The 17708-nt window shown below is 37.0% G+C and overlaps 2 protein-coding genes across 3 annotated transcripts in view; one reads left to right on the top strand and one right to left on the bottom strand.

Moving 5' to 3' along the window:
- Nucleotides 1-8081, top strand: part of LOC109065803 (leucine-rich repeat-containing G-protein coupled receptor 6) — a 75586-nt gene extending 67505 nt beyond the window's left edge. Inside the window, exons 12-18 of the mRNA XM_042712679.1 lie at nt 158-223; nt 506-577; nt 1006-1077; nt 2257-2382; nt 3076-3230; nt 4550-4630; nt 5240-8081. Coding sequence (XP_042568613.1) covers nt 158-223; nt 506-577; nt 1006-1077; nt 2257-2382; nt 3076-3230; nt 4550-4630; nt 5240-6489 — 1822 coding nt within the window. The 3' untranslated portion in view covers nt 6490-8081. The remainder of the gene's footprint in view (nt 1-157; nt 224-505; nt 578-1005; nt 1078-2256; nt 2383-3075; nt 3231-4549; nt 4631-5239) is intronic.
- A 2640-nt stretch (nt 8082-10721) lies between these two features.
- Nucleotides 10722-14416, bottom strand: ube2t (ubiquitin-conjugating enzyme E2T (putative)). Of its 2 annotated transcripts, none has more exons than XM_042712677.1 (7): nt 14208-14327; nt 14009-14126; nt 13838-13908; nt 12080-12184; nt 11787-11885; nt 11101-11184; nt 10722-10935 (listed from the first exon to the last, which is right to left on the bottom strand). In XM_042712677.1, the coding sequence occupies exons 2-7, from the start codon at nt 14115-14117 to the stop codon at nt 10819-10821; spliced, it is 585 nt and encodes a 194-aa protein (XP_042568611.1). In that variant the 5' UTR covers nt 14118-14126; nt 14208-14327; the 3' UTR covers nt 10722-10818. The 2 variants fall into 2 exon arrangements, with proteins under 2 accessions (XP_042568611.1, XP_042568612.1); XM_042712678.1 differs by lacking the exon at nt 14208-14327 and adding an exon at nt 14374-14416 and having other exon boundaries at nt 10723-10935.
- Nucleotides 14417-17708: the final 3292 nt, after the last annotated feature.

Raw genomic sequence — 17708 nt, 5'->3', positions numbered from 1 at the left:
CATTTTAAAAAATTCAAAGGAAAAACATTTTTAGTACATTGTTGTCATGTTAGCGTACCCTTCAACAAAATGCATTATACACTTTGCATTTTTCCATATTGTCAGCACTCTTCAGGAAACTTGCATTTAAAGACAATCTATATGTGTTTGTTTTCAGGGAGCTGTCACACAATGCCATAGAAGAGCTGCCGAGTTTCTACCACTGTGCCTCTCTTCAAGAGATGTGAGTTCAGGCGTCTCTCTCTCTCTCTCTCTCTCTACTATAACATGAATAGAGTAATATCACTAATATATCTATGATAACTCTAAGAGCCCTAAATAACCCACATAGTAATTGACAAAAAACAGTCATTAATGTAGTAATCCATCAGTGTCCATATTTGGGAAGATTTCAAGTATGTTCATGGTTGCCATGTATGATGTCTGCCATAGGGTGTGTGTGTGTGTATGTGAGTGTGTTTGTGAGACGCAGTAATACCATTTTTTTTTTTTTTTGACTTGGCAGAGGCCTGCAGCACAATCTGATCAAACAGATTGAGATGAACACATTCCGACAGCTCGGCTCTCTGCGCTCACTGTGAGTACTGTACACATGCTCATCTTCTGCTGGCCGTAAGCGTTACACTGAAAAAGCCACTATTTGGCATTTTTCTAATTTAATACACATTTTCCTTTCAAATCATAAATCAAATCATACATATATATATATTTTCAACAATACCTCCCCCTAGAGGCCAAGACATTCTACACAAATTAACCATAAACATATTGCACAACCAAAAGCCAGAAAATCACATGCTAAAATTTTAAATAATGATTTTTGCTATATGATTTTGAGAGTAAGACTGTTTTCAGATGTCAAATCTTGAGAATAATAAAAAACATTCATATTGGCAGTCAAGATTTGGAAAAGAAAAAAAAAGGAAAAAAAAATATTAATAATAAAAATTCTGACAAAATACAAATTGGCAGATGTACAGATGAGCAAATGAAATCTCATTACAGGGATCTAAGCTGGAACAGGATCAACACCATCCACCCTGATGCCTTTTCCTCTCTTCAGTCACTCATTAAACTGTGAGTATAATGAATGCAAATTAGTGCCAGTGCATGAAGATAAAGATCGCACACCTCAGAGTCTAGATGTCTGTATAGTTGTACAAAAACTGCTATTTAACTGACTTGGTGCAACCATCCCATTTACACAAACACAGAGATTCCATGATGCACATTTTGGAGTTTCTGTCATCTGTGCAATGCTTTGGTTGGCTCAAAGTGGAAAGACTGCGGTTGTGATCACGGTTAAAAGCTCTGCACAGCGGTGAAGACGTGCATCGTCAGTCACAGATGATTAAGTGCAAGCAGCATTAGGTGAAGAATGTGATGAATGAATGAGGAAGACTGATAAAGAGTGACAGAGTGTGGCTGATAAATGTGTGCAGCGGTTAATGAGCAGAGCATCATACTGCAACAGTTACAGACCTCTAGTTTTCCTTGTGCAAACTCACTAGCACACAATGTGCATGGACAAAGGCAAATCACTGGTAGAGAAGTCAAAACCAGCAATATCTGTTGACTGTTCTGGGCTTAATACAAGTACAGCTCCATCGACAGCTTCAACGGCTTGCTGTTGATTACCACAGAAAATAATTTTGACTCGTCCCTCAGTTGTAAAAACAAGCAACAATAATTTTCTGTGGTAATAAACAGCATGCCACAGATGCTGTCGATAGAGCTTAACTTGTATTGAACCTGGAACATGTAGAGTTTTATTTAAACTGACACGTTCTAGTTTTCATTAGGGTTAAAAGTTCAAGGCCTGCGTGCCAAAACATGTCGGTTTAAATAAAACTTTCTCCAATCAACAAGTGCTGTTTGATTTACACTCCATTACAATCCTTTAAAGGCCTCTTCATTGCAAAATACTGATATTTAAAAAAAGAAATAAAAAAAAATATTTGTATAGTGGCCACAAAAGGTTTTCGGACCTAAAAACTTTTGAATTACAAAATATTAGCAAAATTATATTAATTATATATATATAATTAATTTCACTTTAATAGATGCTAGGACCTCATGATTCTACAACCATGATTTCCAACAGAAGATCCCAAAGCACAATGTTGGCAAATGTTTAAACAAAATTATGTGATGGTACAATATGGGACATTTCAAGCAGGCACTTCAAGAGTAGCTTCATCTGCAAATAATTATTTTACACATGATGATCCATATGTATCTCCTATCTCCATCCAGAGATCTCACTGGGAACCGACTGAGCAGTCTCCCGCTCACTGGGCTAACAAGCCTCACTCATCTTAAACTGAAAGGAAATATCGCACTCTCACGTTCCTTCAGAGTGGAGGACTTCCCCAACATAAGGTACATTTGTGGAAACCAATAACCCCACAGAGTCAATCAACCACCATCCTGCACATGAGTGGATTAGCTAGACTTAAAATACTTTCATGTTAAACCATCAAAGAAAATTCACAAGTGTTTGTGGTTATTAACTCCCACAACACAAATGCCTTGAATAGCTAAAAAACACATGATTTTTTTTTTACTTTGTTTTCAGAGTAACGTTCAACTGTTTATAGAATTTACATCAACAAAAAAACCTTTCACCCAAACAACAAAATGTTCACTGTTTGTTAAGTTTCCTAGAATATCTGGCGATTTCAAGTATTACCATTTCCCCTTATGGTTAGATGTATTGCTAGTTTACTTCATGCAAATGAAAAGAGAATCACAGTTTCAACTGCACCCAAATTGCATATATAATATATATATATATATATATATATATATATATATATATATAGAATCATTCTCCGATTTATTTATTTTTTCTGCAATGGGATCTTTTATAGTTTTCATATTTCCTCAGACTGATGCAGTATGTACTTGTTTTTCTGCAATGGGATCTTTTATAGTTTTCATATTTCCTCAGACTGATGCAGTATGTACTTGTTGTTGATATAAACATAAAATATGTGGTATAAAGATATTGGTGGAACATATTAAATTATTTTTGGTTCAGTTTTATACATTGTGTCACTGTTGTTGAAACAGGGTCATCGAGATGCCATATGCCTATCAGTGCTGTGTTTTTGGAGCCTGCAATAGCTACAAAGCTGCCAGCCAATGGGAAGAACAGATGGGCAGTGAAGAGGAAGATCTCCAGAAGAAAGCTCTGTCCCTGTTCCCCATTCACACTGACAATAACTGTAAGTCTTCACTAGGCCATCTCATTGATCAGGATAACATTACACAACTTTTTTGTAACTGTGAAAAAAGTTTTTACCATTGCTCTTAACTTACCAATAAGAAAACATGGCATTCTTTGGACACCTACCTATCAAAAGTTGGGGGGTGTCCAGTCCTGCTCCTGGAGGGCCACTGTCCTGTAGAGTATAGCTCCAAGACCAATTAAATATACCTGAACCAACTAATCAAGGTCTTACTGGTATATTAGAAACTTCAAGGCAAGTGCGCTGAGGCAAGTTGGAGCTAAACTCTGCAGGACAGTGGCTCTCTAGAGCCAAGTTTGGACACCCCTGGTCCAAACATTGGACAGATGGTGTACCTTGGAGTACCAAGTAAATCAGGGGATCCCAGCCCTGGCCTTGACGGTCCACTTTCCTACAGAGTTTAGCTCCAACCTTGACCAAACACACCTCAATTTTCTTGTAATCCTAAAGACCTTGGTTAGCTTGTTCAGTTTGAATAGGTTTGCAGCAAAACTCTGCAGTAGAGAGGATCTCGATCCCTGATGTTAATACTACTGCACTGAACAGAACAGGTAGACTTTCTCAGGTGGTCATGCAAACAGCTAGAAGAAACCGGTTAGGCTGAAATGATTGGGGCAAGTTTCCAAGACAATCAAGTTTGTGCACTACACCTTTTATCAGAGTTCCTGTAGTCAAAAACATTGGCCCTACACAAACACATTCATCATATAAAAAGAACATAAAAGCACCACTTGTAGTGGTTTTCCACAGTGTGTGTTTGTGTCTATTTTTATCTGCTCTGTTCTATCTGCCAGTCTCTTCATCTTTAATTAGCACAGTAGAAACATGTCAAGGCCTTTACGGTAACCGCAGGTATTTGACAGATTAAATAAAATGTCTTTTCTCCATGCATTCCTTGATGTGATGTGATCTGATCAGGTTTCAGACTTGAAAGGAGCTCTCAGTAATTACACTCCATGGGAAATTAGATAAACATTAACAGTTCAAGGTCCAAAACATACCATTTGGCTTATCGGAAAATAACAAAACCAGAATGCGATCAAAGCCAGATGATTGATTGCACACTGAAGGAGAAATGGAAAGTTGCAACTGAGATGTGTACGGTGTTGAGTGGCGCTAAAGCCCTTAGATAAATTAATCTGTTCCAGCAGACTAGATGTCCATAACATGGTGATTTATCTTCTGCCAGACTGAATCCATCATGCCATCTTGAAGAACACTGAAGACTGTTTCATCATACTGGTGTGTAAGCACAAACCAAAGGTGTTTCATGCTTTTCATGTGTTCACTTGCAGATGACCTTGACTTAGAGGAATTTCAGCTGGCTATTGAAGAGTCCAAACTGCAAACCAGCATACAGTGTACCCCCATCCCAGGTAAATTCAACCAGCAGCAGATCTGAACTCAAGGTCATACATGTGCCATCAAGACTATAAAGGCCTGTTCACATCAAGTACAAACAAACTAAACAGCAAGCATGGCAAAGAAAGGCATATTTGCAAACAGTTTTCACGCCAAAACTATGCATGCTTCTCCAAATCTCCACCAACACTTCACCCTAGCATTATTTTATTATGCTCTGATGATATATAAAAAAGAAAAGAAAAATTAAAGAAAGCTGGTTTCAGCTATAACCCGATACTTATAAAACAGCTGTATTTTTGTGTATTAAAAAAATACTCAAGAGAAAAAATAAATAGATGTGGCCTATTATGTTTCTCTGTTTTAATATTCTATATCTACAAGATATTTGCAAACAATTTGGCACCAAAACCATTTCTTACCCCCCATATCTACCATGTTCTGAAAAAGTTCACAAAAAAGTGTGCTTCATTTGTAAAAATTAAAACTTTGTTAAAATTATTTTGTTGCCTAACAATTTGCTGTGCATTTGATCCATACTAAAATTCAGTCTTGGTGTGAATAGGGCTCAAGGTGATGTGTTCTTTCTGCTTAAATTCTGATTTATCATTTCACCCCCTTAGGTCCATTTAAACCATGTGATAACCTGTTTGACAGTTGGGTGGTACGGCTTGGCATGTGGCTCATCTCTTTGGTCTCGCTGATGGGAAACAGCCTTCTCCTCCTGACAGTCTTTGCATCCCCTAGCTATCTCTCCCCTGTTAAGTTCATCATCGGCACCATCAGTGGCGCAAACCTGCTTACGGGCTTGTGTACAGGCACCCTGGCACTGGTTGACGCCCGGACATTTGGAGAGTTCGCCCTGCACGGTGCTCAATGGGAAATGGGTGCAGGCTGCCAAGCAACAGGCTTTCTTTCAGTTCTAGCCTCGGAGGGCTCCATACTCTTCCTAACCTTGGCTGCAGTGCAGTGCAGCGTGTCCGTGTCGTGCGCCCGAGCCTACGGAAAGTCGCCCTCTCTGGGAAGTGTGCGAGCTGCCGCAGTAACATGCTTGGCACTTTCGTTGGCAGTTGCCGCTTTGCCGCTAATTGGGGTTGGGGAGTATGGGGCAACCCCACTCTGCATGCCATCACCACTGCCGGACGGAGAACCTACCACTTTGGGATTCATGGTCGCTCTGATAATGATGAACTCCCTGTGTTTCCTGGTGATCACCGGAACTTACATCAAACTCTACTGGGACCTGATGAAGGGCGAGTTTGACAGCATTTGGGATTGTGCCATGATCAAGCACGTGGCCTGGCTCATCTTCACCAACTGCCTGCTCTACTGCCCCGTAGCCTTCCTCACCTTCTCCTCCCTTCTGGGACTCTTTCCCGTGAGCGAGGAGGTTGTCAAATCAGTCGTCCTGGTGCTTCTGCCTCTTCCTGCAAGCATCAATCCCTTGCTCTACCTCCTTTTCAATCCGCACTTCCGAGAAGATGCACGTCTGCTTTTGAGCAGAGCTCACCACCATCATGACCGCAACATGGATTCCTTTGTCTCTGTTGACACGGAGAAAAGCTCGTATGATTCCACCCAAGCCTTGGTGTCCTTTGCCGCTGAAGCAGATGCAGCGTTTGAGAGTTCATCAGCACAAAACTCAGAGACAGTTGCCAGGTTTTCTTGCCCACCCCCAGTGCCTCTCATCCCATGCCAGATTCAGATGAACCCCTCAACAGAGAGGGATAATGTTGCAGAGAACCTGGTGAGGTCAACACCAGGACTCATTGTCAAAGAGCAAGAGCACCTTAGGAGCAGTGGACTGGACACTCATAATGGAACCTCCTTCTCTGGAGTCTACCACTCCACGCATCTCTCAACTCATTTTTAATTCTCCTCTTAAATTCTCCTCTTAAAAAAAAGTTTTTAAGGACCCTTTGAGCACAAGAAGTCATGAGGCCACATATGAACTGACCCCTAAAACCTTCAGAGCGAATGAACAATGAACTGTTTTAATTTGGGACTATATATAACCATACTGTCCCAACTGCTACATGTCATTCTTAAAGTAAAGAAAAAGAACAAAAAAAAAAAAAGGGAAAGAAAGCCTAATCACATCTTGTGGCACAATCTTGTGGGCCCTTAAGTAATTTAAGCAACAATCTTAAAATGTTCAAAAGCAAATCCTCATTTATTTTTTTGTAACTTGTTTGTGTAATTAGGTTTAAATGAATGTTCTGGGTTTAATATCATCTCCATCCATGGTATATTGATTTTCAAAAAAAAAAAAAAAAAAAAAGATTAAATATTTTTTTGACTATTTAAACAAGAAACAAAAAGTCATGCATTATGTACATACAATGGATGTCTATGGGGCAAAGTACTGCACCGGCAGCGTTGCATTTTATTGTTTTGAACATGGGACATTCCTTTAATTAGGAAATATCACAGGGATGTTTGCTGATGTACAAGGAGTTATGCATCTAAATATTTTAATGTGAAAAATGTCTCTACAAAATGTTCAATTCTTCTGTACTCTTATGTACTTTTATGCATTCATTTCCAAGTGTGTATATATCAAAGTATCTTTAATTATTTGCAAGTCATCACTTGCTTACTTGCCCCTAGTGAATAATAAAAAAATAATAATAATAATAATAAAAAATATATATATTTAATGTATGGGACGGTAAATGTACAATGTCAACTAATATTTAGTGTATTGAAAGAAAAAAAAAAAATGCCAAAAAACATATAAGCTAAAACATATTGCCAGAAACATACTCTGCAAGTACACAGAAGGCTTGGTCAACGCTCTGCAAGCTCCAGTTCATGCATTGTGGCAGTAAGAAACCTTGAGGGGTGACAGAGATACCTTCAAGTGTTCATTCCATTAATTCAGGTAGCTGGCTATAGACATGTTAACAACTCATTTTAACTAACTGACTTCTTCAAACTGTTGCTCCACCATGACAGAAGCAAAAATGCACCATAGGAGACATTATCCTAATTCATACCATAATCCACATGACAGACACATATAAAACATAAAAAAAAAAAAAATAAACGTATTAAAACATTTTAAAACATTTTCGTAATAATTTGCTATGCAACACATTTCAGAATTAAACATTGCATTAAATTCAAACTTGCGTAACTAGAAGCATTTGCATTCATGTACTTGCATAGACTATGGCCTTTAACTTTTTATTTTTTGTCAAGTCCACAGGATTAAGGTAGAGCAAAACATGAAATATATTGAACATGTCGATGCTATAAACTGAAGATTAAGAAGAACTATGAGTGTTTTGATTGGGTTGTTATAAAGCTTGGTCGGGACCTTTTACAGATTGTAAAGTAGGCTAGCTATTGTATTGTAAACTATAACTACCTCTGATCTAGCATGCTATACCTTTTTATCCTTATTGATTTCTATTCTTTTTATATTAAATGTATATTCAAATGTAATTTTTATATTGAAATTTTAAGATCTTTGTACAACAGACATTATTCTGGATGTAAATATTTTCATATTTCTGTATACATGTGATAAAGAATGATTTAATAAAGTTATTAGTTTCATAAATGTATGTCTTGAAGACTACTGAGTAATTCAGGAAGATATAAATGTAAAAATATTCAAAGGTACTTCTACATTTTCATCAGGACTGGAAAGTATGTCAGACACTTCATTAATTGTTAAGAGGAATGTTAGAGCAATAGCAGTCAGAACAGAATTTCTGGCAATACCAATACCAATTTAACAAATTGCTATTGGCCGATTTCAATCTATACAGTACTAGCTAGTTTATTTCTGCATTAAATTAATTTCACTGAACATGGATTGGATCCATTTAACATTCAACTGACCACCATTTTATGAGAGGCACAAATTAAGATAAAAGACAACATGACAATCTTCAGAAGTGATTTTTGCTATCGAATATTTAAATTAACAACATTAACTGACATTTGACATATGCTAGAACATATTTCTTTAATAAACTTAACAAATAAAGACAGTGCTGTTGCTATATACATTAAGTATAAATTTTGCTACTTCAGAAAAAGATTGAGTGCTTTTCACCCACTAAAGTGCAGTCTGTTTCTTTTATTGTCCAAGATGTTTGAGCCAGCACTGAACAATGGTTTTCTGTCAGCGCTTGAGCATGGTGCACACCAGAACATCAGATCATTTCAATTGAACATAGATCAGATCTGTTTAACAAACAAGTTTTTGGGCATAGAACATTCCTTCTTAACAACAGAATCATATTTAAACTATTATAGCATAACATAGCATAGGATTTTCTTTGAAAAGCTCTTTTTGGCTATCGGGTTGTCCTCTGGGTGGTGCACCGTGTCTTTTCCACCACTTTTGTCGGCTGTGCTTGCAGCATCATGCTTACTCCTTGCTTTGTATCTTGGGTCTATCAGTGTTGGGATACAATGAAGAGATTCAGAGTCAATTTTAGCTTAACGCTTTGTCACCGCCTCTAAAAGTTTTTTTTTTTTTTTTTTTTTTTTTTTTTTTACACTCCCTGGTCAATTTCAAGGCCCTTGCTCAGTAATCACTTTAGCGCAACAATTGATGGAATCACATCTGATGCAGATCCTCCAGATGCACTCACCTCCATCGTTAGTTGCTCAAATGTGTGAATAATAGGCACTATGTTCTCAATTAAACACCAGCGATGGGCAGTCTATGTCATGGGCAGAACATAACCTACACTAGTCTATTTGAACCAACTTTCAAATAGACCTACTGTTGCACCTTGTTGCAATGTCTTGCTGAAGAATGTTTGGTTGCATAATTTCACTGCATTCTCCTTCAAAATCTGATCGTGCCATTTAAAGAACTTGGTCACCAACCATCCAGATATACCCACAATATGTGGGGCGACCCAGCTGTTTGCCCACTTTTTTAGACAGCATTTCTATGCACACAACAAAACAAACTTTAAGAACATTACTTATGATGAAAATAGAGAATCGCATTAAGAAGAAAAAGCAGCTGCAGCAGCAGCAAATAAACGCCAATTAATTGCCCTAAACAAAAATAGTAAACAAAACGACAGACAAAATTAAAGTTAGTTTAACTCAATAAATAAATCAATGTTTCATCCATACAAATAACAGAAAGAAAGGCATTTGAAATTTCTATGTAATATGTTCATTTCTATTCAGTACAGAAATGCACACCTAGAAGTGGCAGGTGTTTGACTATGAAGCGAGGCAAGATCCAGTTACTGCGTTTTAATCCAGTCTAAAGTCATACAGTACAGGTACGGTTTCATTTTATTTTGAAGTAGATTAGGGGTTAAAGATTTTAAGATGGTTTAGTTTCAATATACACTTTCTTCTGGCCGTGCTGTCAGGGAGCGAAAGTCTAACAACGGATAGCAATAGCACGTTTATTATTATATAACTATACTACAAGTATAATTAACAAACATCTAGTCAACAGTTATTGTGGCTTCTGCTACTCTGACGCACTTTGCTGGCATGTGTTAAATAAGGGACTGTGTGAAAATTTCACACACAGCATAAAAATGTAGCAAGTGTCCATGCATTGATAACAAAAACAGTAATAAGACACTCTAATATTATAAAGCCCCTCACTGGGGTTATTTACCTGCCCCAAATACCCAGCACAGTACCTAGCTATTTCTAAAAACTATCCTAATTGGATTTTACATTCTGACCATTGTAGTAGGCTCTGTATAACTGTAGGTTTTTATTATATATTTTTTTTTTACTTGAAATATCAATTTCTAAATCATAAACCGATACGAAATCAAGCAAAAATGGGCGAATTGCTTTATAGCAGCAACAAATGCACAGCTATCCACTGTCATTAAGACGGTGATGTAATATTTAAGATAGTGAATTCATTTTCAGACATAATTCTGCAACAGGTGCCTAAAAGTTTCACTTAAAACTTTTATGGCAATGTAGCATAGTTACTTCATTGCCATTGTATTTTAAAATAAAACTACCTCTGATCTAGTATGGTATACCTTTTAAAATACTTTCATTCATTAAATAGTACATGTGTATTAAGAAATGAACAATTCAGGGAGATGCAAATGTAGTATAATGTTAAATATATTTTATTACATTCATATCACCAACTGTAAACAAGAAAAAAAAAAAAATACCACAAAGAAATGATTTGTATAATAAACTTAAAATCAGTAATTTGTAAAATATTGGCCTACTACATGCATACTTTCTTGGTGTGCTCTAAATTCTCCTGTGCACTAAGTGCCTCTCTCTTGTGTGCAGTTTTCTTATTTTTATTCTCGGGAGTCTTTTCTTCGGCCTCCACACAACCCTTTAAACACAAGAGAGAAGAGAAACCGTGCAATCAGACTGAAGCAATGAAAGAACATTGGCTCCCCCTAGTGTTGGTGTGTGTGTGTGTGTAATGTCAGTGAATAAAATGTTGGACTTTGCTACAGTTTAAATATATGACAGTCCTGAGAAGCACTAATCTTACCTTGTTCTTCTGAACTGCATGTTCTGCCGTCCATTTCTTTGCCTTCTCTAGATATAGTGGTTTGTTGTATTTAAATTCTGAGGACTGGAAAGTATGTCAAGGAAATGAATTTTCAAGAGGAATGTGTGAACAATATCTATGGAAGCTTGTTTCCGCCACTGAATTAAAAAAAAAAAAAAAAAAAAAAGGTAATTGTGACTTTACACAACAACAAAAATCATAAATTCAAGCTTATCTCTTGCAATTCAGACTTTCTTGCAATTGCAATATTACACATACATATATACATATATATACATATATATAGCAAGTTTATATTATCTCACAATTATATTATATATACACATACATATATATATATATATATATATATATATATATATATATATATATATATAGAAATAAAAAGTTGTAATAACCTTTTTTTATTTAGTGATGGGCTTCCATAAAGAACAGTCAGAAGTGTGAAAGAGACACATTTTTTATTTAGTGATGGGCTTCCATAAAGAACAGTCAGAAGTGTGAAAGAGACACAAAATAAAAACATTGTTTGCACAAATAGCTAATCCTAAACCTAAATTAAGCCACTGCTTCAGCCAGTGATGGACTGTTCAAAGAAACCGATTTCAATTCCAAAAGTTACACACTTAAACTTCAAAAATGGAGGGAACATATCTTAGACTCACTATATCAGCCATGAGTGGGTCGTCAGGGTTCGGTTCGGCCATCAGTAACTGTATGGAGCTGAGCAGTGTTGAAATATTGAGTGCTGGCCTCCAAGCTCCCTTTGAAACAAAATTATATTATCAACATGTGACATCTGACTAGTTTACAATCGCAAAATAAGTTAATATCACTACAATTATCTTACTTCAAAACAAAAGAAAAAATAGTAATGAAAATTATATTTTTCAAAAAGGTAATTAATCCTGTATTTATTGATATAGGATTTGGTTAAATAATTATTTTCAGCTTTTACCTTTGGTGGCAGTTTCAGAGCATCAAGACAAATGCGTCCTGCATTATCGATGTTGGGGTGATAGATGGGCGTCAGGAAACGCATCTTTGGAGGCTCAAATGGATATTCAAACATGAGAGAAGTGTTGAAGGAATAGTTCTAACAAAAATGAAAATTCGCTGTGAACGTACTCACCCTAAGCTTCTCTAAGTTGTTTCATCATCGGAACAAATTTGAAGAAATTTAGCATTACAGACAAATCAAGATATTTAAACTTCAAACCTTTGCTTCTGGCCAACATACGAGTCTATAATCAATAATAACGCTTCCTCCACTGAAAAAGTCCATCTCCTGTTGTCTCTCACATTAAAATCCACCAACATCTTTGTTTAGGATTTGTTTGTTTAACCGGAAGCAACGGTGTGATGTTGAAAAAGTCGTAATGATGAATCTGTTTCTTACAAACTCATCGTTTTTCACTTCACAAAACTAACTGATGGACTGGAGTGATGTTCTTATCAGCTGTTTGGACTCTCATTCTGACGGCACCCATTCACTGCAGTGCATCCATTGGTGAACAAGTGATGTAATGCTACATTTCTCCAAATCGGTTCTGATGAACACACAAACCCATCCACAACTTGTGGCCCTTTTCCACCAAGGCAGTTTGAGTGCTGGTTCAGAGTCAGAGCCTAGCTTCAAATCGGTTCTTTGTCTTTCAACACCCAAAGCACCAGCTCCGAACCAGGAAAAGTGGTTCGTAAGTAGCACCAAAACATTGCTGGTCTAGAATTAAGAACCGCTTGCGTCAGGGGCTGGGGGCGAGTTACCGTGACCAACAAGATACATCCCCAACAAGCCTGTTGTGTTTGGCGCTGCCGCACTAGCATTGCTGGGAAAGATTAGACGAATTCAGTAACTTAAGACCTGGCTCTGTGGTGGCTCTGTAGCCTGTGGAAAGGCAGACCGGTTCTTAGAAGGCTCACCAGAACCAACCCCGAACCGGTGTTCTGTCGATTTGTGCTACCTCCCATTAAAACAGTGGGTAGTACAATTCGACAACGATTTTTTTTTTTCTACGTATTAGATTGTGTTTTATTAAAGTTTACAGCTACCCCAACCCTAAACCTACCGTTACAGTAATCCAGATACATTAAATATTGTTGTTCAGCATGAGAAAATGGACGCAATATTGATGTGTGCAAGCACAGTAAACCCTGGTAGGAAAATCTGACGGGTTAAGATAAAGTGTTAGGACACTGACATTTGATAGCTTTCAGTCACGTGATCAGCTCGAAGACCAGGAGGGAAAAACATACAAAGAACTGCAGCACAAGCCTATCATTTTTCTATCTGTGTCACAGTCGCAAATATTTAGATCACCTCTCAATAGTATAAAACAAAATGGAAGTTTTGCCCATTTGCAATCCATATTAAGCACCCGCTGCAATATTTCAAACATTAAACAGTGCAACAAAACGTTGTAAAAACACTTAAAGTGCCTTAATATATTTAAAACAGTAATATTCTCTATATTAAGGATGTATTGTTTATATAGGCAAGCAGATGAGGTCGGAATATGAACGCAATACGCTTGCGTAATGGTTCAGTGTTTTCCTTCTAATGGTTTTCTATGGGAAACCATTTAACGTGAAACTTTGCACATTACGTTTATATTCTGGCTTCATCTGCTTGCCTGTACAAAAAATATGCATAATCAATAAGGTGTTCACTGAATTTGGCCTTTTAATATCTGCGTTTTAATATTTAATATTCTCACCTCTCAGGTATGTTGATTTCCAGTGTGAACACGCCTCCTTCATAGGGAGTGTTTGCACCTCCAACAATCTCTACATCAAACAGGAGCAATGCAGAAGAGGGGATGCTGTCAGTGTTTAATATTTATTTTGATAGATATAATGTCAGATTGAAGTATGAGGACAGACTGACGGGCCTGTAGTTCGTCCACCCGTCCCTCAGTCTGCCAGCAGGACACTCCTGGAGGAGGTTCAGCGCTGAGAAGCTGCAGCTCCCGCTTCAGACGACTGATTCTCTGCATAACCACGGCCTAAATTAACACCACACAGTTATTAAGCGAACAATATATATATACAATATATAAACACTCATCACATTCACAATAAGTTACACATTAGTAACAGCGCATTTCCCTTCACTAGCAGCCCAACGTTAATCATAAATGTAGACTGTAAACTCAGTTTGGTCAAGATATTTTCTACTAAAACGTTGTCATAATGCAGCGTATTTCATCGACCATTATATCAGGTATTTAGCTTATTATCATCATCACTTACTGGTGTTGTTACAGCCGAGTTTTGCTTGCTGAATGGATAGTAAACAGCGTGCTTTTGATTTTGCCCGCGAAATGTTCATACGTCACTGTGCGACCGACGCGCGGTGCATCCTGGGTATTGTAGTTAATTACGTGTTCATTTGTCATAGTTTGAGAATGGTCTTTTAAGCGGGAGTTGAATCAGACCACACTTAAAAACCATAAAATCTTCTGTATCTGATGGCAATATTATAACCAAAAGATTTAAGTGTTTTCTCAGGGCAAGTGTTTCTTTATTTTTTATTTTTTTAATGCAAGATTTGGTACAGTTGTCATTTATGTTTTTATAGCCTATAGTTCATTAATTACAAAGGTTTATCTTTTTCATTATTGCAGTTTGATAAGCCATTAAAGCCTAAAACAGGTGGACCCGTGGCTCGCGGTTGATGTGAAGTTCGTTAGTATCGTCTAAATCACTTTTTTCGACACTAAAACAAGTGAAATCAAAGCATTGCTCTGTTCTTCCTGACACATGTGAAAGAGTTACTACCAGCAGCCACAGCTGAATACAATCCAGACCTAAAAAAAAAAAGATTGTGAAAACCAAGTGCTGTCAGGTGTCCCACGTGAGGAGGTATCTGATTTAAATCAGTGAAATCTATTGTGATATGTAATTAGGTGAATAAGTTATCGTCACATAATTCCAAACATTTTTCTCGGCTCATCATGCCAAACAGGTTTGCCAACCCTTGCCTAAAACATTTTAGCACAGCACTGATCCTTGAGAGACAAAACAGGCCACAAAACTAAAATAAATTACAGCTACGTAAATTGCGTGTCCAGGAACGCAGTGGAATATTCTGGCTTACTTTCTCAGGTTTAGCTCCAGTATATTATATAAATGCAAAAAAAGATTAATGTATGCCTACCAATAAATATTAATATAAATAAATAAATATAAATATTAATATATTAATATTAATATTAATATTAATATTAATATTAAAAATAATTCATCAAGCTAAAAAAATGTCAGTAAATATTACTATATTAATATTAACATTAATATTAATATTAACATTAATATTAATATTAATAAATAAATATACGTGTGTAAACCAAAGAGTTTTTAGCCAGCTAAAAAAATGTCAGGCGCTCTTCTGTAAACGACCAGCTAGTGGCTCTTGAGAATGCTTTTGTGGCACAGCGTTTTTCCAGCTAAGACGCTTAAGGCTACATCGACACAAAACAAGAGCTTTCCCTAACCGATCTTTTTTTTCCTCGTCTCAATAAATATCTGCGTCCACACGAAACCACAAAACTGACACAAAACGATGTAGTATACATGCAAGACCAGCATGTGGCGCGGTAATTCTGCCACAGAGGTACACCAAAAACAGAGAAGACTTGGACTATGCTCATAAACCTTGTGCGCGGTATACAAACGAACATGGAACAATACATTAATTAATCTGTGTTAATGTTAGTTAATAAAAAGACAATCGTTCAGTGTTTGTTCATGTTTTGTTTTCATGTTTGTTCATGTTTTCACTCACATTTTACTGAATTTCTGTGTTGGATGTGAGAAGTGAAATAATATATATAAAAAAATGTCTCTCTTTTATTCTCTATTCAGACATCTGTGAATCCAGATGACTTCAGTGTTTCCATGTAGACCTCAGGATGCCATTTGTCTCCAGTGAGCACTTTCATATTAGCTGCTTTGATCACACTGTCTAATCTGAGAGTTGTAACCACTGATCTATAATATAGATATAATATAGATCAGTGGTTGTAACCATAATTCCACCTGCAAGGATAGAAAACAATAATTTCCAATATCAACAATAAAAAAGACATACAAGACAAGAGTGGGGTATCTCTTGGGTATCATTGAATTGTGTGTCTTAATACTTTGAAGCACTGTGTTGCAGTTACTTTAGAAACAACAGTTCCAATTCAGCTCCACCACACTGCATCAGGCTGATTCAGTCCCATTAGAATCTTAAATGGAATTGTACAGATAAGCTTAAAGGGATACTCCACTCCAAAATGAAAATTTTGTCATTAATCACTTACCCCCATGTCATTCCAAACCTGTAGAAGCTTTGTTCATCTTTGGAACACAATTTAAGATATTTTGTATGTAAAGAAAATAAAAATAACGACTTTATTCAACAATTCGTCTCCTCTGTCTCTCCCCACATCACTGTAGCACCATTTTAGAGAATATGAGCTGAACGCAGGCAGCGTACACTCTTCTGCGTCAGCTGCACCACAAGGATATGTTTTCTACGCCTATTTACGCTTTGATTTTGTAGGGTCAAAAATTATCAAAGACTTCTGTTTTCCTGTCCCAAACTATTTTGAGTAACAAAAGGGCCATTTGGCATTCCTGAAGACACAGAATTGCTGATATCGATCAAGGCCTGTAGGCCAACATGTTTATACATCGGGGGTCTGCTAATTGTCACACCTTTTGCACATTGGGTGAAGCTGTAGTCTGCTGATTGGTCAGTTTGAATGTCTCAAATTTGGTTTTCAGTCACATGGTCAAGGAAGGGATAAAAGAAGACTGTAAATGTTGCTCTGTCTCTTTCTCTCTGCTGGCTTTTCTTTGCTGGAGCTCTCTTCTCAGGGCTCTGCCCTCTCTCCCTATTTTTTCTCCCTCTTTCCATCTTCCCCTCTCTCTTTCTCTCTCAGGTAATATTTTACATACATGTTAGGTACAATTAACTATATGTTTTACTATCCTTCATCTATTTTGTAACCAATTCAAGTGTAACCATAACAAAATATTGTTATTAAACCATTTCAATTATTAATTATGTGCTAACTAATCTTGATTCAATATTAACTTTGAAGTGCTACCTATTGCAATACAATATAGTCACTTAATAGCAACGCTCTCCCACATATTTAGCTATTGTAACTGCGCTTATTTCCTTCGTTGGTATAAGTGGCAGTGGGTTGTAACAGACTAGAAATGTACAGTTTTATACCATCGTGCTGATAACATTTCTTTAGTCCTTCGGCAATTCTACAGCCTGAACCACTGAAGGGAAACCACCCTTACAGATGGTGCCGAAACCCGGGATCCCTTGCAGTGAGTTTTCTGAGATTTACTTTGGTTGGTCATCAGAATGAGGATTTTTTCATAGTTGATCTTATGAATGGATTAAAGCTGGCCTTCTGATTGAGGACTTGGTAAGTATGTTTTCATTCTCCATTTTGCATGGTATAGTAATTAGAAGGTTGAAAGTAGCTTCAGTAGTCCCATTACTGTACAATCCAACACCATTCAGATTATCTCCTCAGGGATGGAAGGGAAAACTTATAAAGAAAGTGACGCATATT

The sequence above is a fragment of the Cyprinus carpio genome, chromosome A23 (assembly GCF_018340385.1).
Source record: "Cyprinus carpio isolate SPL01 chromosome A23, ASM1834038v1, whole genome shotgun sequence".
NCBI lineage: Eukaryota > Metazoa > Chordata > Actinopteri > Cypriniformes > Cyprinidae > Cyprinus > Cyprinus carpio.
Note: the sequence above shows the minus strand (reverse complement) of the source record. Positions and strands in the feature narration are given on the sequence as shown.

Coding starts and splice junctions, on each gene's coding strand:
- ube2t (XM_042712678.1), bottom strand. CDS start 14,117: ATGCAGAGAATCAGTCGTCTGAAGCGGGAGCTGCAGCTTCTCAGCGCT. Junction 12,185..13,837: donor AAATCAACATACCTGAGAGG/TGAGAATATTAA, acceptor CTCATGTTTGAA/TATCCATTTGAGCCTCCAAA. Junction 11,185..11,786: donor ACCCACTCATGGCTGATATA/GTGAGTCTAAGA, acceptor CATACTTTCCAG/TCCTCAGAATTTAAATACAA.